The 24,684-nt window shown below is 37.8% G+C and overlaps 1 protein-coding gene across 5 annotated transcripts in view; it reads left to right on the top strand.

Moving 5' to 3' along the window:
- btbd16 (BTB (POZ) domain containing 16) overlaps nucleotides 1–19,803 on the top strand; it is a 70,248-nt gene extending 50,445 nt beyond the window's left edge. For all 5 annotated transcript variants that reach the window (XM_069899820.1, XM_069899818.1, XM_069899819.1 and 2 more), the window contains 4 exons: nucleotides 1,034–1,111; nucleotides 10,490–10,591; nucleotides 18,562–18,750; nucleotides 19,582–19,803. In XM_069899820.1, the coding sequence (XP_069755921.1) occupies nucleotides 1,034–1,111; nucleotides 10,490–10,591; nucleotides 18,562–18,750; nucleotides 19,582–19,650 (438 nt within the window). In that variant the 3' untranslated portion in view covers nucleotides 19,651–19,803. The remainder of the gene's footprint in view (nucleotides 1–1,033; nucleotides 1,112–10,489; nucleotides 10,592–18,561; nucleotides 18,751–19,581) is intronic.
- The last annotated feature ends 4,881 nt before the right edge of the window (nucleotides 19,804–24,684 follow it).

Genomic DNA, 24,684 nt, shown 5'->3' with positions numbered 1-24,684 from the left:
ACAGAGAAAGAGAGAGAGAGAGAGAGAGGCATAACTAACCCAGCACCACTATCAAGACATGAAAGAGGACCAAAAGAGAGACCCTTTAGAAACATCGAATGTCCATGTATCCCTCCACATCCTTCAATGCCACTATTTCCTGCGCTCCAATGATCTCAGGTTTCTGTTTGATGTAATTGAATCTGAAGCATCCAGGTCACCTTCATCAACCCCTGGTTCTGAACCTGCATAGCAATTAGGAAGCTATCTGCACCTGAGGCCCTTCAGTGGCTCTGCTCAGCATCAGCTCCTTAACAAATCCTGGACCCAATCCTTGGTTCCAACAAGCTGGTTGCCAGCAGCCTGTGGTCTGGTTTGAACCCTTTGGTCACCAAGCCCTACCCTAGTCCACAGCTACAATCTTCTATACTCTGAAGGCCTCTCCTTCCCCATGGGGTAGTGTTCTTCAACTCTGGTGCCCTGTGCTAGTTCACCAAAGTCCCATATAGGATGAATTAATGGTATTTTACTGTAATAGCTTCAGAATAGGTACAATATAGATTTACCAAAGTGGCCGAAAGAAGTATACAGATGTCAAAACATATCTTGTGATCTCTCAGTGTAACTGTTTTAAGGTGATCTAACCAAGATGTTTAAATTGTTAAAAGGATTTGATATGATAGATGCAGGGAAGCTATTTCCTCTGGAGTGGAAAACTGGAACAAATGAGTATAATCTTGAGGCCAGGAAAGACATTTTCAAGCATGGATGGAATATTGTGCAGCTGCCACGTAGCAAAAATATTTTTTTTCATTTGGAGTTGTACATAAAATTGCAATTCGAATCTCAAATGATCTTTAAATTTTATTGTTGATAACATCAGTTGTCAAGCTACATTTTATGTCTTCTCATTTTTGTGTGGTTATTTATGTCTGAAGATTGGGAATGTGTCTGGAATGACTGTACAATTCTTTGAAAGAAATCAAAGAATTATTTATAGTGATATTGTGAAAGACCATATTGTAAGATCTGAATGTTTTCATTCATATTACAGCTACAACATGGTGGAGACATGCCATGTGCGAAATACTTTCCCTCTGAAGCAATCCGATTTGGTTTCATCATGACAGAGGTATAAACATTAGTTACATCATCAAGACTATCATAAATTATCTATAACCCTGAAAAATATGTTTTTCCTGCAATTTATGTTTTTCAAACAAAATATCTGAGTTTAAATAGCAATAAAAATGCCAGTAGAGAAAGGTCTTTGACCTGAAATATTAACTTTTTTTTAATTTTCACAGAAGCTGGCAGAACAGCTGAGTGTTTCCAACATTTTAAATTTTTATTTCAGATTAACTGACATCTTCAGGTATTTTCAGATTTTATTGGGTTTTTTTTGCCTTCTGAGACAGCTGTCTTCCAAGTGTTCTATCCAGTAATGATTTGATTGCTGCTCCACATAATATTTCCAGAGTTTGATCTTTGATGAAATATTATTATTTCCTTACAGTTTTTATCTTCTTTGCCTTCAAAGCCAAGAAAATAAGATATTAATACTCCTTTACCTGTCACATTGACACCACTTAATAGCCTTGATACGCCTGAGGCTGTCTGATCTCGGAGGCTAAGCAGGCTCAGGCCTGGTCAGTACTTGGAGGGGAGACCACCCGGGGACACCAGGTGCTGTAGGTTTCTGTGAGGTCCGCTGGACAAAGTGGCGACTCTCTGTCTGCCTTACGATAGACAAAACTTAAAGAATTTCACGTATGTTAAATTCTAAATGTGGTACTACAGTGACATTGGCCTTTAGCCTTTACGTCCACTGCATATTTGGAATCGTGTTCAGGAATTTTAAAGGTGTTGATCAATTATCACCAGATCCAGAAGAGTTTGGGATAGGAGTACAATTTTGTTCCTCTCTTCACAGATGCTGCCTGACCTATTGAATATCTCCAGAATTTTCTGTTCTATTTCAGATAACCAGCATCTACAGTAATTTGATTATTGAATAGCACAATCTTTGTTTTTTCCTCACATTTCAGCAATTTCTGTGGGGAGCTAAATACACTGTTAATTGATTGAATACATCTGCATAAGCCACAGACAATAAGTTAATGAAAAAAAATACTAAGCATTGTATCTCAGAAAGCGGAATTGTGAGCAGACTTGGGGAACCCAGTGAGGACTGCAGTTGATTTAGAAAAATGGCTGTATGTGAGAGAGAGAGAATAGCTGTACAGAATTTCTGACACTGTGCTAAAGACCTCGGTGGAGAAAGTGGATAGGAGGAGAAATGCTTTGTTTCCACAAGGGACCAGGTAGCTACCAAAGTTCACAATGTCAGGACAGCAGGTACAGATAACTGTAGAACTCAGTACCAAGGATTTAATTGGAGTGGTTATGATCATTAAATACATCTATAAGTGCCATATCCTACCACTTGCATAACCAGCATCAGCTTGGGAGAAGGTAGCACACAATCAAACCCTACAGGACTTCACCAGAAATTAACTGGTATGTACATGTTCTAATCACCATGGAGGAGTCCTGGGCATTATCAGAAGAGTTATTGATGGAGCTGGGACCTGTGGTAAGGCTGTAACCATTGAATCTTAATCTCTATTTCAGATAGGAAATGTTTTTGTAAACATCACTAGAGGATATGGTCTCCAGATGAGAGCTTTTACTCCTCTCTATCCCTCTCTTGCTCTCTATAACCTTTATTTATTATTCTGCTCATGTTCTATTCCAAGAAGAAGATAAACAGCTGCCCCCATTCTGGGAGCAAACCAATTTTTGCTGAAGTCTTGTATATTAAGTTCAATTATGTTAAGCTTTGATGACACTAACTTCACATTTTCAACAGATTTTTGAAACTTACAACAACTATGAAAAATGCCTAAATATAAAGAATTTTAGCAAGTCAGAGGAAAGCAACTATTAATTAACCTACAGGTTGAAATGAAACTTAGAAGTCGTTTCTTCCACTTAATGCTAGCTTGACTGCCGTTACGGGCCCAGAGGACCCCAAAACCCAGCAGCAAAAGATATTCACCAAGATAAATGGTTACTTAAACAAAAGTTGCTTTTTAATGATCTTTAAACATGAAAATAGAATCAAACTTTAACTTATCATTATTGACTTACTTAACCTAACTTAAACCCCTTCTAATTCTAAGCGCACGTGTAGGTAATGTGTCTGTAAGTTCAGAAAAGTTCTTCAGTTCACAGTCCAATCTCACTTCTCATTCCTCCAAGTTCACTGGTTGCAGGCAATTCTTATATTGTGCGCAGAAGTTAACATTTATAAAGTTCACCAGGCTTTGATGCTTGAAAGGTATTGCTTAGTTTGTTTTCAGAGAGATTTGTTGTTCCAGGACATCCATCAGTCACTTGCTGACGAAACTTGCCCCTTCAGGGTTCTCCAGATGATAACCTCTTTCTTTCAGGTCACCACAGAGTTCCTTCGTGTTTCTCTTATTCCAAGTAAAACATTAGACAGCCAGTCCTCTCCTCTTTCATGAATCACAAGGACCAGGCTGTCTTCCCAAATGGGGCTTTCCACAAGCTTGTCCTGTTCTAGTTCCAGCTGCTGTTTTCTGGCTGTAACACTGTACAAGTGAGCTCCAACAAGCTCTTTCATCTGTTGCCTTTTGTAAACAACAATCCATGAGTGAAGTCTCTTGAGCTCTCTTCAAAACTCTTGCAAAAGCTGTGGACCCAATATGTCTAGCATGGGGCAGAGCTCCAGTATTTTAAATAAGATCTGTTTTAAAGTGTTTGCATGTAACCTACTCTAACAAACCTTTCCCAATAACATATCTATATATTGTCACACTGCTCAAAGTTAAAATGATGTATCATCAAGAGCATGGAACTCCAGTAGACAAAGCTGGTATAAAATCAGTATTGCTTGATATCTGATGTCATGAACTTATGGTGCAAAATCCACAGAGAGTTTTGCATTACAAATCTATGTGTGCTTAGATGAGGGGACTCTAGCAACCAAAAATCTATGCTAACGAGCAATAGGCTTTTGTAGGTGTTGCCCAAGGTTGTAGTCAGTATCTATGGAAACAGTTACATTTCACTCTACAAAAATTTAGATTGCATTAGTCTTCTTAAAATTATTAAAGATTATGGATCCATCAGATGGTAATCGAGGTCCCAAACATACACAGATCTCTATCCCACTCAACAGTGATGTTGCCATTAGTTTCACCTGAACATAATTTATGGTGATAATACTCGATCACCCTTTCCCTGGAATTTTGACCAACTAGCTGTATAATTAACTTATTATAATAATCCCATCTGATACCAATTTTCAAATCTGTAGTTGAATTTTTATATCAACTTTACTAATTTTCTGAGACAACTATATACCTGCCTAATAATGTAGATGGGAACATTGTTGAGAAAGCTTTCTGAGCAGTTCAGATTTCATAACCTGGAAAAATGAGGCTTGAGTGGTTTATTATTATCTGAACTCTAGATGATTATTTTTATTGTAATCAATCTTATTTTGACATAATACATGACAATATTATTTATACATAACCAAGTCTGACATTCAATTACCCAAAGGGCAAATTTAGCTATCAAATAGATGTATTCTTCTGATCAGGAACATTTAAGAAATTTGCAATAATATTAATGTTTTCATGATTTAAGAATGTCTTCTTACTTTATTAGACTGTAAGACCATAAGCCATTGGAACAGGAATATGCTCTTCCACTCATCGAGTCTTCCCCTCCATTTAATCATGAGCTGATCTATTTTGCCACTCAGCCCCACTGCCCGGCCTTCTCCCCATATCCTTTGAACTATCCATCTCTGACTTAACCCAATGACCTGGCCTCTACAACAGCTTGTGGCAACAATTTCCTCAGATTTACCACCCTCTGGCTGAAGAAACTCGTATGCATTTCAGTTCTAAGTGGAAGCTCTTCAATCCTGAGGTTGTGCTCTCTTGTCCTAGACTCTCCCACCATGGGAAATAACCTTTCAACAACTACTTTATCCATGCCTTTCAACATTCAAAATGTTTCAGAGATCCCTCGTCATTCTCCTAAATTCCAATGAATACAAGCCAAGATCTGTCAAATGCTCTTCATATAACCCTTTCATTCCCGGAATCATCCTTGTGAATCTCCTTTGAACCTCACCAACTTCAACACATTTTTTTCTCATGTATTTGGAGTAAATCCTAGAAATTGGACTGCTTAGCACAATTTTTTTGTGTTATTTGATTCCATTCCAATAAAACAAATAACTGTATGGGAAAATCTCAAACATATTTTGGGTTTTACAGGCAATGATTTTCTTTCCAGGCCCTGCGTGGAGCTTATCTAGAAATAAACTAAGCAGAGCTTCACAAAGCTTCTGTTTCTTGCTCCATCATAAGTTAGAGGGTCTGCAGTTGCAAAGTGATCCCTGGTAGATCTTTAAATAGCAGTTCTTTCCATCTTTCATGGGAGTTCTCTCTCAAAACCCTCCCACCATTAGTTGTGACCCTCAGCTGTTCCTCCCATCATTCTTTAACCTGTTCCCTACAGCCCCAATCCCAGTAGGACTCTTCCCAACATTTTTCTTCCACCATGCCAATCTACAGGCTGATCACTGTTTTCCAAATTGATGTGGCACTCGTCTCCAAGTTGGTTGATAATACCCCTGCAATCTCCAGACTCATTCATCTCGAGGTCACAGTTCTCAACTCATCCATTGCCCTTACTCTTTACTCCACTGACACTATTCTATCACCCTGACAGGTGTGATGGCACCAAGATAAGGCCTTTTAATTATCTAAGGCATATCTTACAGTGTGCTGATCATTTCTAGCAGAATTTTTTTTCTGTGTCATAAATAGTTCTGCATTAACTCAACTACTTTCTTGTACCCTCTGCCCCACTAATTAACATTAGAAACTTGGCCACTTTACAATTAACAGTGAGAAGTGATTAGTTATAAAATAAAATTACCTTGATTTAAATTTAAGTAAAATAAGATTTGAATCTTTCTATTATGGACAACAAAATCACTTTGGCTGTTCGTCTTTCTTTAGCACATGGTTTCAGACTTATGAGAATTTTTTAAAGTACCACTGCATTTTAACATAACTTGTCCCTGTAAGAACAATCAACTTAAATCTAGAAATTCATTTACCCTTTAAGCATTTGTTGATAAGTGAAATCCTGACAATTTGTTTCAGAACTGATGGGAACTGATCTTGTACCAGGTTTTGCATGCATTGATCACATAAGTAATGACCTTTTCTTCAGTTGTGCATCCCCTGAATAAGATCTAGAAATATGTTCTATCTTGCTGCTAAGTGGATCAGTTATGATATAAAGGACATCAAAAATAAGTAGTGCTTCCATTTGAAATTACACACAGGTTTCTTTTAATCTGGGCCTGTTTCTGATTTGTAACCCAGATGGTTTCCGTAAGGAGGATGTTCAGTCCAGTATAATAGCAGCAGTGCCAAATATATAATGTACGCAAATGATGTTAGTCAACATGCCTGTGCTTGTGCATGTTACATGCATAAAACTAAGATGCAGAGTTTCACTCATGATGGGAAGAAAGAAGAAAGAAAGAAAGAAAGGGTTCAGATCTTAATTTGTGATTGTTTTACCCCAAAATACAATTTTTAAGTGCTACACTATTGAATGTTGTACCATAAATTTTCAAGAAGAAGCATATTGCAGATATATTATCATTTATTACTCTTACTTAGAGTGTGTTTGATAAACTGAAAATGAACACCATTTTTGATATCTTTATTATCTTTAAGAAGGCAACAAAACAATCAAAGGAGACAGTTGATCAAGTAAATGTCTACTTATACAGAGTAAATGTGTGAAATTTACTGTACAAGGACTGATCTGATTTAGCCGAATCCAAGTGATTTTTCTTGTCTGCCTGGTCAGAATCAAGAACAGAATATGGATCCGAAGAATATAGTTTGAACTCACATCTCTATGTAAATAATGTTAGCAGAAACACATTCTAGCTGTTTTCCTGTCTGTTAATGTAATCCACTTGGAAGAAGTACATTATTCCTCACAGGTGCTGGAAATTGATTGAATCTGACGTCTGGGCAATTGAGGAAGTTCATTTTGTTTAGTCACAAATTCTTTTGTGATATTCTTAGTCGTTAAATAGCAGGAAATACCTGTAACTTAAAATTATCTAACAAATCGGATGCTTGAGGCAGGTAAGTATTTCTCCAGGAGAATTTATAAATGGGTTTGGTGATTCACAAGATCAAATCCATGATAAAGGTTAAGGTACTCATGGATAAAAATAATTCACTTGCCTATAAAATTAATACTGCTATTTTCTGTTGAATGAAAGACTGAATCAGAATCAGGATTTATTGGCATGAACAAGTCACAAAATTCAGTGTTTTGCAGCAGCGTCAGAGGGAAAACATTCATATAAACCACAACAATAATTAAAAATAGTGCCAAAAAATTCAAAGTAAGGCAGGAATCAGGAATCTGATGGCAGTGGGGAAGACAATTTGTTTCAGAACTGATGGGAACTGATTTTGTACCAGGTTTTGCATGCATTGATCACATAAGTAATGATCCTTTCTTCTGTTGTGCATCCCCTGAATAAGATCTAGAAATATGTTCTATCTTGCTGCTTAGTGGATCAGTTATGATGCCACTGAGTACTCATCTTTAGGCTCCTGTACTTTTTTCCCAATGGTAGCAAAGCAAAGAGGTCATGGCCTGGGTGGTGGAGGTCCTTGAGGATAGAGGCCACTTTCTTAAGACACCACTTCTTTTAGATGTCCTTGATGGTGTGGTTTGGTCCATATAATGTCTCAGGCCAAGTTAACAACCCTCTGGAGTATTTTTTCATTTCCTGAGTGTTGGCATCTCTGTACCAGGCAGTGATGCAACCAGCCAGTGTGCTCTCCACAGTAGAAGTTTTCAACAGTCTTCGATGTCATGCTGAATTTCCTCAAACACCTCACAAAGTAGAGTGACTGCATCAACATGGAGGCTCCAGGACAGATCCTCAGAGATGTTGACATGCAGGAATTTGAAGTTCTTGACCTGCTCCACTACTGAGTACTCGATAAAGATTGGTTCGTGTTCTCCTGACTTCCTCCTGAAGTCCACAATCATTGCTAACATTGAGACTGAAACTACAATCTGAAACAAAATCAGGTACATCTCCTTTGTAGAAGCAGGAGTAACAAAAAATGAGTTTCCAGCCTCTTCTATCCATTTTTAATGCTTTCAGAAAGGTCTGAATCCAAAATATGGCAGGACAAGCCTTACCTGTTCACACCCTGTGTTGTAATGGATAGTGAAACACTGAATGAACAATAATCATAATTAGAGTGGTGTGGGGAATTAAATTGACAGGAACTAGAAGATTTTCCATGATTGTTCTCAACAACCTGTAATGTTGGCTCAGGAATTCTACCTCCATCAACCTGCTGCAAGGGCCTTTTCCAGCACCACTCCTGGTACAGCATTTGTTCATGTCTGAAGCATTCTAGATTGGACCCCACAAAGTTCTTCACTGCACGATGCTATTTCAACAACACTTCAAGACCTGTCAGCCTTTTTCTCTAGGGCTACTTTGCATGGGTTATTTGGACCTTCTTGCTGAAAGGGTCATTCAAGATGCCCTTCCTAGACCAGCTTTTCTCAAACGTTTTTTGGCTATGGGCCCTCTTAGGACTCTGCTCAAAGTTTATGGGCTCCCTTCCCTGTGAAACAGTCAAGTTTTGGTCTCTTCCAAGCTTTTCTCCTACTGAGTACATAAAAAAAGTTTTAAGAAATTATGTGAGGTGAAAAGAAAACAAGGTTTTTACTTAAATGTGGTTTGGCCCCTAGGGCCACTATAGGGCCTCTGTTGAGAATGGCTACTGGACCATCAACTTCCATCCCAGGCTACTTCATCTGTGGCCTACTGGCTTCTTCATAGCAGAGGGGAATTATAGCTTTGCTTCTGGATGATGAGCCTCAGAGCCACTTTGGCAAGGATCCATGGGCTTCTTTGCTGCAAAGAAGGACTTGCACCACTTACTCTCTGCAAGGGGCCAATCCAGCACTGCTGCCAAGGCTGTCAACCTCTCACTCAAGGGGTACTTTGCCAGACTTAACAAAATGCACAGGTGCAGAAATCAGAGTTGAGCTCTCCACCACAAGGGAATTAGCCAGCAATTCTCTGGAACCGTTGGTCAGGGATAAGTTATATCTGACTCAATATTTTTTTAATTTCAAGCTATGTTTAGCTTCCTTGTGGAAAATAGCCATGTTTGATCTTAGTGAACAGAAATGAAGAGCAAAGAGAAATAGTTTGTTTTTGTAAGAAAGGCAGATTTATTTTAAGGCAACTTGATCAACATTGACCAAATGAGGCTGAAGGACACAGTACTCAGGTCCCCTGCATTCTTGCATGGAATGCTGGAGCAGGTGCTGAAACCCTATATGATGGATCTTGTGGAAAAATGTAGGTATAGCAAGATGCTCGATATTTTTCTTTATTTTATACTTTAATTATTTGTTAGAATCTAAAGGTGTTTTAATTAAATTTATTATTTTTAAATTCATTTAACAATTTTTAATTTTATAAATGCATTGGAATAACTTATAAATGTCACTATTGAATGTTTAAAAACTGTTACAAAAATACTCTTGCCAGCCACCAAGCTGCTGTACTGTCAAGGTGTTCAGGTGGTAGGGCCTCAGAATACAATATCTCAAGCCTGCTCACGAATCGAAGATGCTTTTTCTACTGGGATCCTGTTGGATGCTGATGGCCCACTCACCAGCCATCTAGATCTGGAAACAAAATGTAGATGGGCAGCAAGTCCTACCCTTGTGCCATGTCTGGGATAATCCTCCATGTTAATACATCAGAGGAATATTACGACTGTACCATGGAAAATTAAATGATTAAGTGCCACTTTTGCAGAGTTAAATTGAATATAAAAAGTAAAACCAGAGTTTATTGAGCCTTAAAGTTTCTTTACGTTACACAGTAAATTGCCATGGATAAAGCTATCAACAAAACATGCTTTATTGACAATAGTAACTCATCTAAACAGCACTGTTGGTACAACTAGATATCAATGACTTATCACATTGGGCACTGTTCTTATGGATACACATTCACATTTATACACTGTTGTATTGAAAGTAAAAATATTTGTTCAATAATTGTATTGGTTGGGAACTTGGTATTTAAAACACCTTGAATTTGTGTTGCCAGCATTGGAAGCTGTGATTATTCAGAAGACTTAAACAATGAGATAGGTTTTTCATTTTCTAAGTATGTGCAAGCAAATACAAGTTGGAATTTGGCTTGATCATTTGAGTACTTATAACTTGATAATTGGACAAAAAATGCATTTGTGTACTAAAATACATTGAAATTGTCTATGTTTTATAATACTATGATATTGCATGAAATCATTCACGTCTTTTAAAATTTAGGATCAATTTGTTTTTAATTCCCATGTGTAAACAGGAACCATGGTACCATTCAGAAATGATTTCCTACTGTGGATTTTATTTTGAACTCAAAGCTATTCAAGAGAAAAAAGGTTCCAGCTATAGTTTCTTCATGCAGGTAAAGAAACTCACATTCCTTTAGTTACAAGTCACAAGAATTGCATTAGAAAATGTTTCTCTCAGTGCAATTAAGATGAAAATGCAAAGTTGAATGAGTCCAACATAAAGTTAAACTTGCTGCTTCTATTGAAGTAAGCTGATACAATAATAAGAGAACCAACTATGTTTCCACTGCAACTTAAAGGTCACAATTTCATCCATTATAATTGCCCTTTCAAATGATTGGTCAACAAGCAACATTCATGCACGATCAAGTGATCTTCACTGAGGCTTTTGTTTCACACACAGCTAAAATACAAGAAAGCCCAGTTAACTTCAACAAATGCAGTTCATATTGCCCCTGACAACCTCCGAAAACAATTCCAAATTTGGCACCTGTCCTATTGTATTGTCATGGTTGCAGCCAGTTCAAAAATACCACTGTGGTGTCAGTAGAATGTATTTGTTTATTTCTATTGAAGGAATTTTCTACTGTGAAAATGTCTAAATTTATTTTCTCTATTTAGTATCACTGGAACTTATTTAAATAGTACTACCAACTGCAGCTTTTGTACTTCTGCAATCATTTAGAGTGCATAGAAATAGAAGTAGTCAAACGTAACCCAAAGTTAGGCATTCTTCGATCAAATATGGCAGCAGAAAAATCTGCAGATCTACTGAATATGATCCATCAATGAGATTTTAATGCTGATTCTGGAACTTGGTCTGACAGCCCTTGTATCCAGGGAGCACACTTACTGACACTCCTGACATTTTTGTGGCAATAAAAGGTTTATTGGCAGGAAAGATTTTTTTCCTATATTTTTTAACAACAGTGCAATGATTTACAGCATTTGGGGTATTAAGTTTGATAAATTTTTATTCAATTTTAAAATTTGCAAATAAATACTGTGATAAACTGGCTTATACAAAGGATAGATGAAAGGTGCAAAAGGAAGGTGAGCTTGAAGGGGAATATGTTTGATGATAAACAGATGAAATTATTATGACATAATAACATTTTAAAAGAGAATTTTGCATCATGATACCATTACTGACAATTATAGGCACATTTCCTGCATATCTCAAACATTAAGTCATAATATTTCTGCATTTGTGAGAGTAAATCTACTCTAGTAAAAGACTTAAACATTTATTTATTTTAAACCTGCATCACTGAGCCTTATGCACGAGAAATTTGGAGTAATGTAAAGGAATAATAGATCATGTATCCTGGTGACAATGTAGTCAAAGGCAGTCTGTGTGTTTGCTGTAATGCCAGCATAAAACAGTCACGCATAAATGTCTTTACAAAAGGGCAATAAATACAACAACTTTTGAAGTCTTTAGACTGAAAATTCCTTCGAGTTATATGATTCTTGCTGAGAAAAGGTGAGTCAGAATTTAAACACCATTTCCAGAAACCAGTTAAATATTATCTCATGGTAATGGAGCAAATTCTCTTTCTTTTTGCCAAAACTGCATGATGTATGACTTACAAGTGGAAGTGGTAGCTAAGGAGTTGTAAGCAACTGAAGGGTTTCTCTGCGAGATTGACCACCATGACTATTGCTGATACCTTTGGTCTCTGAAGAGCCATCTACCCAGTCTCTCAACTCCTTCAAATAATGCAGGGACAACAAATAGTTGCTATTTTCAGGATAAAGCTACTGATGTTATTTCAGTCACGTACCACTTGCCTATTAATTCAGTAGAACCATTTTCCTGTTAGTATCAGCCACAGTGGTTTATATGAGATGTAATTCCCCTGAGAACAAACTATGATGTTGTTCATTCAAGAAACCTCTTCACCAGCTGGTGAAAGTTTTTATGCCTGTTCAGCTGTTGCTTCTGTGATAGGTGATAGATATTGACCTTTGCAATCAAACCATTCTTTGTTTGGCACATGAAGGTCACTCTCCAGATGAAAATCCAAACTGTATTAGAGAGCCTAATCTTGTAGATGCCCCCTGTGAAAGATCTCAGCTACAGATAGATTATAAATAAATAAATTTAAACTTCGAGTATGTAACCTCATTCATAACCATACAGCTGTTTGATGCAAAATGAGGCAGACCTCTATCCTTAGCACACGGATCGTTGCCCCTGTGAGTCACTGCTTCTCGTAGAGAAACATTCATTTTAGCTTCAAATGTTCATGGCTAAATGTTTTGGAAAAGTACTGTGTTCTTTTAAGTAATTAGAATAATCTGCCTACTGCAGATTATCAATTCTGATGATTAATTCCAAGATAGGCATGCATTTTATTTTTTTATATCACTGAATGAATGATTGTCCCCTAAAGATAATGACATACCAACAAAAAGTAAATGTATGTACAAAAATAGATTTTTGGCATTCAGGCATGGAATAAATAGGATCATAGGATTTTTCTTCAGGCTTTAAGGGCACACAGTTTGTCATTTTACTAAAAGAAGCAACAATGGTTTGCTGAGCTTCCTTTGAATGTGGTTATAGCGAATTCCAGGTGTTCCCAGCTGATCGTGAATCCTTACAGGTGATTGAATTAAGCCAATTGCAATAGTAGAAACTTAATAAAATTTTAGGAATGTAAATTTTCAAAGCATTTGATTCTAGAGAATGATTTTCTTATTAGCCATGAAAAATAGTAAACAATTATAATGTGTCCACAGAACGCAGTTACTGTGTTTGTCATTTTTAACTGAACGTAGCAGATACTGAATAAACTGATAACCATTTTGATGAAACAACATTATCTGATCTGGGTGAGAACAGAACTCACTGAAAATATGCAAACATGGCAACTATTTGGCAATTTGACATTGAATGACAGAACGTCCTGTCACTTTAAAGAAGCTGGCAGGAGATATGGAAGAAGTTCTCCAACATCCAAAGCATAAGGCAGGAGCATGAACAGGAAGGAAAGCGGAGGCTAAATTTAAAGAAAATGTGCTGCACTAATGGAGAAATCTTGATAAGGAGAATATGAATTGAATTGTTTGTTGTCCTGTGTCCCAAGATACAGTAAAAAGCATTGTTTTGCATGCTGTTCAGGCAAGTCAACCCATAGTGCAGGTTGCGCAATAGTAACAAATCAATAAACAATAGTGTAGGGTGGAGTGTTACACTAAGTCAAATTGTGCAGGGTAAAGAGAAAAGTACAAAAATATAGTGCAGGATATAAAGTACAGTTAAACACGGTACAAGGGCATCATCTTCTGCCTGTGAGAGATTTTTTAAATTTACATAGTTCCAGAGCATAGCTTTTCCCATGTTTCATTTTTTATCTTTATGATACACCAATGGCATCATGAAGAAAGCCTCTACTTCCTCAGGAGTTTGCGGAGGAGCCAGTGGAGTTGTTCAAGTGAACCGGTACGGACTTGAAGGGCCGACATGGCCTGTTTCCTTCCTGCAAACGGTTATATGGTTATATGGTTAGACATACAGTATGTATTGAACCCCAGTCCTGCTTGCTAGTGCTTTAATAGCTTTGCACTAACCATTGCACTAATTATGCCACCCCTTTAAGAATCTGAAAACAGCTGGAAAGAAATTGTCCTTGAATCTGGAGATTTGAGATTTCAAGCACGTGCTGTCCTTTGAAAGGGGAGAGAAGACTGTATGGGATGGGTTATTTATTATGTTATCCATTTTCCTGAGCCAGTGGAAAAATATAGAGAGAATTAATGGAGGGGAGGTTGGTCTGCATTTCTGACTTTCACCAGTTTCTTGCCTTCATGGGCAGTAAGACATCCTTACTCCAAGTCCTTTGAAATAAAGGCCAACATTCTATTTGTACTACTATCAGCTTGCTATTTCCAAGTTCATGAACCAGCACACCTTACCCTTTCCACATTGACGGATACCAGTTCCCAAAGCATTTAAAAAAGTGCATAACTCTATAAAATGACATTTTATTTCAGATCATTGAAATTATGGTTTTCATATGCACGCAATATCCAAGAAGTTGACATGCTTTCACCTTTAGCATGGTTATTCAGGTAACCCACCTGTAGAGTCTCCCAGCTGGTATGACCTCTTAAAGCAGAAGGTCACAATAATCCTAGTGAGTCAGATGCCCCTTTGCTGGAAGTGGTGGAGCAAACCACAGCTCAAGCCATCACCCAACCCTCCTCACCTCCATTGAACCTTTCTTCTCCTCCCACTGCCTAGGGAAAGCAGCCAACACATAAAATGACCCATCCCACACTGGACACACTCTTTCCTCCCTGCCCTCATACTTGAGTTTGAAAACACAGACCTCCAGATTCAAGGACAGATCAATGTAGCTGAATGGATCTCGCCTCTCACAGTTTAACTGAACATTTCTCTTTAATACAATACCTTGCACGTTTTTTATGTGACACTCAACCCTGCTCTTTTATTGGATTATAACACAAACCCCTGCCTAATTTTTTTTATTCTTCCACTAACTGTATGTATATGATGACTTGCCTGGATAGCATACAATGCAAAGTTTTTCACTGTATCTCAGTATGTACAACACAATAATAGGGCTGTAAGGTCTGAGAGCTTTGGTGAGTAGTGACCTGGCAAGTTTTTATTCTTTTTCTTAGTGGAAGGGACTAGGCATATAGAATTTTGAAGTTAGGGCAGAGCTATGTTCCATCTGCATGATATGGGATATCAGGGACATATCCATTGTCACAGATGACTATGCCTGTGGAGATGAGTACAGCTGAAGTTCTTATCAAATGGCAAGAAGCATTTGGAGTCACTCCTCCAGGATGCAGAAAAGTATTGTGGAGCAAATTAGTTTTACCAGTTCTTCTCTGTGCCGTGTGTTTGTGAGATTAAAACTAGGAGGCTAGGGCAGAAGAGAGCAGAGCCAAAGGCCTGATGAAAGAAGCACAACTTTAGGTACATAGATCAAAAGATCACCTTCGGGGTAGGTGAGGCCTGTAGATTGCATCTAAATGGGAGGGAGAATAATAACGTGCGGGGAGGTTGCTACTCAGCAGGATTTAACCTAATTTGGCAAATGCGTGGGAAGCATATTGGTAGTGCCCCAGGTGGGGAGAATAAATCAAGCTAGTCGATTGAGCAGAGCAGACAGAAGCAGGTATGAGAAAGCCTGTAGGCTCAACAGCATTTACTTTGATGAAAGGAACCTGAAGGTCCATCCGATGAACATCAAGCATAGAACAGCGTTGAGAATTATGATGTTATTGAAATCATGGAAATGTAATTGCAGGAAGGATAGGACTTGCAGATGAATGTTTCAGGGTATTAAAGTATCAGATATACAGAAGAGAATGAAAAAGAAGAGGGTAGTTGTACAACTGATTATGAAGAACATAATAGCAGAACTTAGAGAAGATAATCTGGGGGGAATCATTCAACATGACCATTATGGGTTGAATTTGGGAATGAGGGAGAGGCGATCACTTTGCTGGGCTTGTGCTATCAGCCTTCCAATAGTCAGTGGGAATTAAGGAACAGATATTAAGTAAGCTTCAGAAAGGGCTCAGAGAAATATGTGGTAGGGTTTGCTAGCACTTGAATGCATACCTGATGACTGCACCTGTTTTCCTTCTGATCAATGCCCCACTCCTGTCACCATATCAAGATGCAAAATTTTCCTCTGTTCACACAACAGTGCACTAATGAAATTAATAAATACTGCCCCGTGACTCAGTTGCCATGCCAAGAAATGTTCCTTTGGTATGTCTTTATTGACTGTGTTGTTATTTTTAGATATCAGTACCTTCTTGATGCACTTTATTCTATAGCCTTGAACTTTTTTTAATTCTCCAGCTTTTCCTTCACAGATACCTGGTTTAAATTTAAACAACAACGGTCCCAGCACCAATCACTGAGGCACACCATTATCACAAGCCTCTAGTCTGAGAAGCAATCATCCATCACAACTCTCTGGCTTCTCCCGTCCAGCCACTGTTGAATACCTTGTGTCTGAATCTTTCTGACTAACCTCCCATGTGGGACCCTGTCAAACGCCTTACTAAAGTATATGTAGACAACATCCACAGCCTTTGCTTCGTTAATTTTTCTGGTAACCTCCCCAAAAAGTTCTATATGTTTGGTTAAACACAACCTACCATCCACAAAATCATGTTGACTATCTCTAATCAGTTTGTGGCTATCCAAATAAATGTATATCCAATCTCTTAGAACATCTTCCAATATTTACCTACTACTAACATCAGACTCACTGGCCTATAATTTCCAGGGCAACTTTTGGAGCCTTCTTTAAACAATGGAACAACATGAGCAATTTTCCAACCCTTTGGCACCACACACGTAGCTAAGGATATTTAAAATATTTCTGCCAATTTCTACACTAGCCTCTGAGGGTCCGAGGGACTATCTTGTCAGGCCCTGGGGATTTATCCACACTTATTTGCTTTAAGACTTCCTCCTCTTGTTTTCCTTACTTCCCACAACTCTGTGCTCATTTCCTGAGTCAATACTGATTTTAAAAAAACATTCAAGATCTCTACCATCTCTTTTGGCTCTCTACAAAGCCGACCACTCTGATCTTCAAGGTGACCAATTTTGCCCCTTACTCTCCTTTTGCTCTTAACATACCTGTAGAAACCCTTAGGATTTTCCTTCATATTATCTGCCAAAGTAACCTTTTCGCCTTCCTCATTTCTTTCTTGAGGGATTTCTTGCATTTTTCATACTCCTCAAGTACCTCATTTGCTCCAAGTTGCCTTTACCTGCTGTACACCTTCTGAACCAGATCCCCAATATCCCTTGAAAACCAAGATTCCCTATGTCTGATAACCTTGCCTTTAATCCTGACAGGAACATAAAAGTCTGTACTTTCAAAATTTCACTTTTAATTTTAAAGCCCTTCCTTAAAATGCTTGACTTCAATTGCATGGACAAAATATCATTCTGTTCTGATTACTTGAGATCTTTGACATCTATTTTGAATGCTTATTTTAGTACAGATGCTTGCAATTCACAGAAAAATGAAATCTGAATCTCAAAGGCAGCCAGTTGATATCTGTAAACATGTAACAGAATAGAAAAAATAGTGGCCACTATTGTGTGTAATTATAGAAATTATTTCATTTACAGAAGGAGCAAAACCAAGTACATTTAAAACAATATCTGTGAACATAATTTTATTAATTATTGGGCAATTATCTATTTATTTAGATTTGTGAATAATAGTTTTTTGTTCAATGTAGTCGAACAATTAATTGTAAATTATTCAGAGTATTTTATCACTCTGATATCTACATTTTACTTTTTAAAGAAAATGAAGACTATTTTGCACTAAACTCAAGGTGCAGCATTTACTCTATTCCAACAGCAGGAGATGCTTAGGGAAGGTGGGAGCAAAGAACCTATAATCACATTGCTCAATACTTACCTGCTCTGCTTATGTTTGCCACCATTGTGAAGGTTTACATAAAATGCAAGTGTCCTGTGCTCATAGTGTGACACCCAATTTCATTACTTAAATCATGTTACCACAACATAGTTGGGAGTGTGATTTCTATTTAACGCTAGTCCAAATTCCATATGGTGTGGCGGTGATCGCAACATCTTTACAGCACCAGCGATTGGGACTGGACCATGATTTGAATCCTGTGCTGTCTGCACATTGTCCCATGTCTGCATGGGTTTTCTCCAGGGGCTCCAATTTCCTTCCACCGTTCAAAACGTACCGGGGTTGTAGGCTAATGGGGTGTAAATTGAGTGTCTCAGACTCGTGGGCCGAAATGGCCTGTTACTGTGCTGAATATCTAAATTTAAAATTCACCTCTGCCACAAATACTCCTTTGTTCTCTCCTCACAAGCCGTATAAACATGGAGCCGTCACTTTTTTTAGCAATCCCACATTTTGAAACAAAAATAGACAATGCTGGAAATACTCAGCAGGTCACCTTTGGAAAGGAAAACACAAAAAAAATCCTAAAATATTTGGTCTAGTAATAAATAATAGCATTAACTAATGACAGTAATCACTAATATAAGGAAATCCTGGTTTCATTGATATTACAGAGATTAAATCATACCGACTCAAACATATCTTTTGGAATTACTGAACGCAATGCTTTCAGTTTAAGACAGGAACGCGAAGTGAAATATGAAATCCAAGTACAGACACAGATAGATGAAGAATGGCAAGTCTTTACAACTGGTTACCAATGTCAGAAATTTGGTGTAACCAAAATGTCCTGCCAAAGCCAGGTAAGACATTATTTTAATATAATTAACAATGATCTTTTATTACCGTCAACAACTGCTAAAATGTAATCTATTTACTTTAAAAAATAATTAACTAATAATCCAATATATGGTACCAAAATGCTGTTGTTACTGACCAAATTTCATTGTTAATAATTCACCAGGTTTGTAGGAAATTAAAATGGTACAACCAGGTTGTAATTAGCCCAAGCTGTTTTTAAGTTATTATTCTAAATTAACTTTTTTAAAAATCAGTGCTGAGGCTGATCTATTTTTTTTTGGTGGAACATTGGCTGGCTGATGTTACTGCAACATTCTGAAGTTTTGATAAAGACATTGTTCTGTTATTTAATGATATACAAAGTCTTCTTCTTTGGCTTGGCTTCGCGGACGAAGATTTATGGAGGGGGTAAATGTCCACGTCAGCTGCAGGCTCGTTGGTGGCTGACAAGTCCGATGCGGGACAGGCAGACACGGTTGCAGGGGAAAATTGGTGGGTTGGGGTTGGGTGTTGGGTTTTTCCTCCTTTGTCTTTTGTCAGTGAGGTGGGCTCTGCAGTCTTCTTCAAAGGAGGTTGCTGCCCGCCGAACTCTGAGGCGCCAAGATGCACAGTTTGAGGCGATATCAGCCCACTGGCGGTGGTCAATGTGGCAGGCACCAAGAGATTTCTTTAGGCAGTCCTTATTAAAGTTCAAAGCACATATTCTATCTTTATCAATCTGGCTCTGCAGGAAAGCAGGTTGTACATTGCAAAACTCAGGGCACAATGAAAAGACAGTTTATTTGTTAATATCTTAACAGAGTACTTACGTTAAAGAAGTTCTTTTTTTACAGATTCTGTTAGTGGCTGGACTGACAATGCCTGTTTATGTGACCTTTGCTCTTCTTTTTCCTGTATCTTGAAGAAACCAAGTAAAACAATTAGAATTGCATTGAAAATTTTGGAAAAAACAATGCTTAAATCATGATTGTTTGATCTGGATGTTTCATTTTAGAGGGGATGTAATATCCCCTCTCCCTTTGAAAATTTTCTTTTGATAAAAGTCTACCTGAAAAGCGGTTGTGATTTTATTTCTTGTATGATAAGGCAATTCAAATGCAAAAATGCTAAAAACACAGCATGCCAATGTACTCCAGATATCAATTCATATTTCAGAAGGGGATCCATCCTTATCTTAAGCAAATGATGAATAAAATCACCAAGAGCTGGGAACAATTAACTAAAAACTGAGAAAGTTGGAATTATTGTATTGGTTTTTTTCATAATTATTAATGTATTGATCTTGAATGTGTTATGAAATTTTGATTTTTCACCTGGCAGTGATGGCCACTGTAAATTATCGGTTCCTCCTCTCTTCAATTCAGATGTCATAGATATATCGGGAAAGATTAGAGGTTCCCAAATCCATACTGGCAGCGTATGTAAGCTTAGATAGAAGCTGGTTTCCAACATGAGCAAGAGGGAGAGGTTCAGCAAGGCTAGGACTTTATTCCTTGAAGCACAGGAGGATGAAGGGGTGATCTCACAGAGGTATTCAAAATCAGGGGAGGAATAGATCAGGAGAACACAGAAAGTCTTTTGCCTAGAGTAGGGGAATCAGTAAACAGAGGATATAGGTTTAAGGTGAGGGGTGAGAGATGTAACAGAAATCTAAGGGATGATTTTTTTTTAACACGGAGACTGATGGGTTGGTAGCAGAGGTGGTTGAGGCATGTAAATAAAAATTTGGACGGATACATGGATGGGTTAAGAGGGATATGGGTCAAATGCAGGCAGGTAAGACTATTGTGGGTGGGATATTTTGGAAAGTGTGCGTAACGGGCCAAAGGCCTGTTTCCACACTCTAGGACTCTATGATAAATGTATACAGTATGTACAACTACTTCACTGTTCAAGCAATTTTAGAACATGGAACCTTGTAATTATTAATTTTGATCAAACAAATATCTTTATCGTTCTTGAGGAAGGAATGGTTCTTTGGGCAGCATGTTAAGTGCAGCAGTTAGTGCAACACTATTACAGTGTGAGCAACCCAGGTTTGAATCTGGCACTGACTGTGAGGAGTTTGTATGTTCTTCCCATGTCTGCATTGATTTCCTACAGGTGCCTCTGGTTTCCTCCCACAGTAATAGGTCCTTGTGAATCTGCAGGGCTCAGCTACTGCATCCGGTGCTCCCATTGTGACCTCCTCTACATCGGAGTGATTGGATGCAGACTGGGAGGTCACTTTTTTTGAGCACCTTCGCCCTGTCACTGCAATAAATTGCACCTACCAGTTGCCAACTATTTCAATTGCACACCCCATTCTCATGTCTGTCCATGGCCTCGTGCACTACCAAATTGACACCACTCTCAAATTGGAGAAATAACACCTAATATTCTTGGCACTCTCCAGCCAGATGGCATTAACATCAACTTATCTGGTTTCCATTCAGACCCTACCGTCCTATGTCTCTCTCTTTCCCTATCTTTCCATCTCCTTTTCTCCAGCTTCTCACCTCCTTCCCTCACCATTCAGAGAGCTATCCCCTCTCCCATCACCTCAGCTCTTTTCTCTTCTGCCCTCCCAACAATATTCCCCTATGCCCTCTGGCCTGTTGCCTGTGCTCCTCCCTCTGTCCCTTCTTCCTTCTTCTCCCCATCAGTGCCTAAATGCTTTTGGCTCAGGCCCAAAACATTGGTTATATTTCTTTGCTTCCTCTTGGCCTGCTGAGTTTCTCCAGCACTTCTGTGTATTAAACTTAGTTCAAGTTTATCTTCTGGTCTATAAATTTTATCAGAACTTTGTTATTTATCACATGGCTCAGAGGTCAAAAAAGAAAGTTTAAATCATCAAAATCATCTATTTTAGCAAACTGATGCCAAAGTTTCAATGCTAAACTCTACATACATCATATTTCAAGGCCTTTTACCATTCTTAGAATATTTTATTTAAACTGAAAGTTGAAAATTTTAATATATAATTTTCAGATGAATAAATCTTGACAACAATGCTGCCTTTTGGATTTTTTTGTGATAACATCAACTAGAAATTTTCTGAAAACAGAAACTAGTATTCATTTCAAAAAGACCTGTTGATTTCTTCACAAGTGAACTGATCCAATGTTAACAATGAAACCTTTATCTTAGTTAATGAGTTTGAGAACATAATAGTTCTTTCTGCAGCAAGATGCGGGGGTGATTTAAAGGTCTGCAAAAAAAAAATGACATATGTTGAAGATTTTAAATCAGCTGGCTTTCAAGATTTTTATAGAAATTTCCCAATTTGAGAAAGGATAAAAACGGATTTGTGCAGTATTTTCCAGGACTGTTAACTTTTTTTTTCCCAACTTTTGAAATTATTATCCGATTGTACAAGGAATTGTTTATCGGACATCCTGCTGCAGATTCTACTTAATCAGTCTTTTGGTGGTAAACCATATAAACATCAAAACATATTGGATCCCATCAACATAACTTTTATTTTTTCCACATTTTTATGTAATAATTTCAAGTTCAAGACATTTTCTTCAAATATTAAAATCAATGTTCCTGTTTAGCTCAGTAAACGTTATGATGTCTTCCCTCAGGAACACTTTATTTATTTTCAAAATGGCCCTGTCCCATCGACTTCAGACACCATAAACCACAAACGGTGGTTTGCCAATACAAAGCAATGAATTCAGCTTCTTGCCCTCATGATCTTTATATTGACTTCACTGCATACACATTATGAAGCAGGATTACAAATTTTTACCAATGATCAAGAAGTTAATGATCTGCACATTAAATTCTGCAGATAATTTTCAGGAATGATGACTTCATTAGTTGAACACCAATCTTGTATTGAGGATCAATATAAAAACATTAATAACAAGCAATTTCTAATATGTTTAAAGTGAGTTAAGGAAAATTCAAGTAAAAAGGGATTAATTTAAAAAATTGCTGAATACATACTGCAAGCTGAACAGTACAAGACATTTTATTTTAGTCACTTTGGCAATAGGGATGAGCTTTTTGATTCAAGGAGTGATACTTTGAAAACAAATATATTTTTATATGTGCACCAATATCTAATCTGCGACTGTAAAATACAACTGAATTTCACACATACTCAAATGATTTGAATCAGCGACTTCATTTTTAAAAAATCCTTCCATTTTCCTTTGATATCTATTGCTTTTCATGCATGCCTGATAGATCAGTTCACTTTGCGTTTTGTGTTTTTCCACTCTCCTCAACTTTCTTCCCCATAAATGACCTCCTCTCCTCCTAAACCGCTTTCTCCCTCTCCTCAATCCACTTTTCACTTTCCTACCCGTGCATATCCTTTCATTCATCTCCCATTGTCTTCCCTTCCCTTTTCCATTTATCTCCTTTGCCTTCCATTGCTTTGAAGAGGTTTCCAAAAAGACACATCCTGGTCTTGACTATTCACGAGTAATATCACAAATCACTGTTCTTTTGAAAATGCCAATGTTTGGAAAAAAACCACAAAAACAATTAAAACACTGGCACAGATAAATTATATTGTGAAAAAGATGATAAATTAAATTCGGAAATAGAGAACTCAAGTTTTCAGTAAATCAGAGATCTAGAGTTTAATCAAACATTCAATGGGGTCCAAATCCATACATCCCTCAAGATCGCTGCACAGGTTGATGGGATAGTTAAGAAGGTCTATGGGATGTTCAGCTTCATTAATAGGGGGATTGAATTCAAGAGTCAAGGGGTCATGTTGCAACACTACAAATCTCTGGTGAAACCATACTTAGAGTATTGCGTTCAGTTCTGGTTACCTCAATTTGGAAGGATGTGGAAGCTATTGAGAAGGTGCAGAGAAGATTTACCAGGATGTTGCCTGGATTGGGAAACAAATCTTCTGAGGCAAGGTTAGCAGAGCTGGGACTTTTCTCTTTGGAGTGTACAAGGATGAGAGGAGACTTAATAGATAGGGTGGTCAGCCAGTGCCCTTTTTCCCCAGGGAAGGAATAGCAAATACCAGAGGACATACTGTATGTACCAAATGAAAGGAGGGAAGCTTGAGAGAGACATCAGGGGTAAGTTGTTTTTGCACAGTGAGTTGTGGGTGCCTAGAATGCCTTGCTAGGGATGGTGGTGGAAGCTGAAACATTAGGGGCATTTAAGAGACTTAGGCACATGGATGGAAGAAAAATAGAGAGTTACAGGGTAGGGAGGGTTTCAAATTTTTTTTAAAGCAATATATGGGTCTGAAGGGCCTGTACTGTGCTGTCATGTTCTATGAGATCTAGCTGATCTTCAACCTCAGCTCCATTTCCCTGTACTATCCCCATATCCTCTGACTTCCTAAAATCCAGAAATTATTGATTTATTATTTTGAAAGTACTCAATGACTAAATCTCCACAGCATTGCGGAATAAAGAATTCCAAACAATCACCACCGGTGTGATTGTTTCTAAACATTCTGATACTGACTCATCCAAGCTAAACATCACCATGCATGGATGTGTTGAGTCCTATAAGTTTCAGTAAAATCATCTTTCATTTTTCTAAACTGTAAAGAAATGAGGCCAAGTTTACTTTACCTCTCCTTATTCAGTTAACCTACTGACCCAGGAATCAGTGTGGTTAAGCACAAAAATCTGCAGACGCTGTGATTGTAGTAAAAACACAAATATGCTTCAGGAAATCAGCAGGTCTCACAGAATCCATCGGAGGTAAAGATAAATAACCAACGTTTCGGGCCTGAACCCTTCTTCAAGGCACTCACTCTTTGGTTGCAATTTTAAAAACTCTTTGCTTCAACGTTAGTAGGTTTTGCATGATTCCAAGTATAATGTTTGTTTTCAATTTGTACAGTGAGAATTAAGGCTTTAGTGCCCAATGGAGTGTAGATATTTTTTCTTCCACGACTGCTCTTTCAGATTTTTGCTGTTCTCAAAAAAAATATGTATGGATATCTAAAATTGTGCGTG

This window comes from Narcine bancroftii, chromosome 10 (assembly GCF_036971445.1).
Source record: "Narcine bancroftii isolate sNarBan1 chromosome 10, sNarBan1.hap1, whole genome shotgun sequence".
NCBI lineage: Eukaryota > Metazoa > Chordata > Chondrichthyes > Torpediniformes > Narcinidae > Narcine > Narcine bancroftii.
The sequence above is the reverse complement of the archived record's forward strand: the minus strand, read 5'-3'. Positions and strand labels throughout refer to the sequence as shown.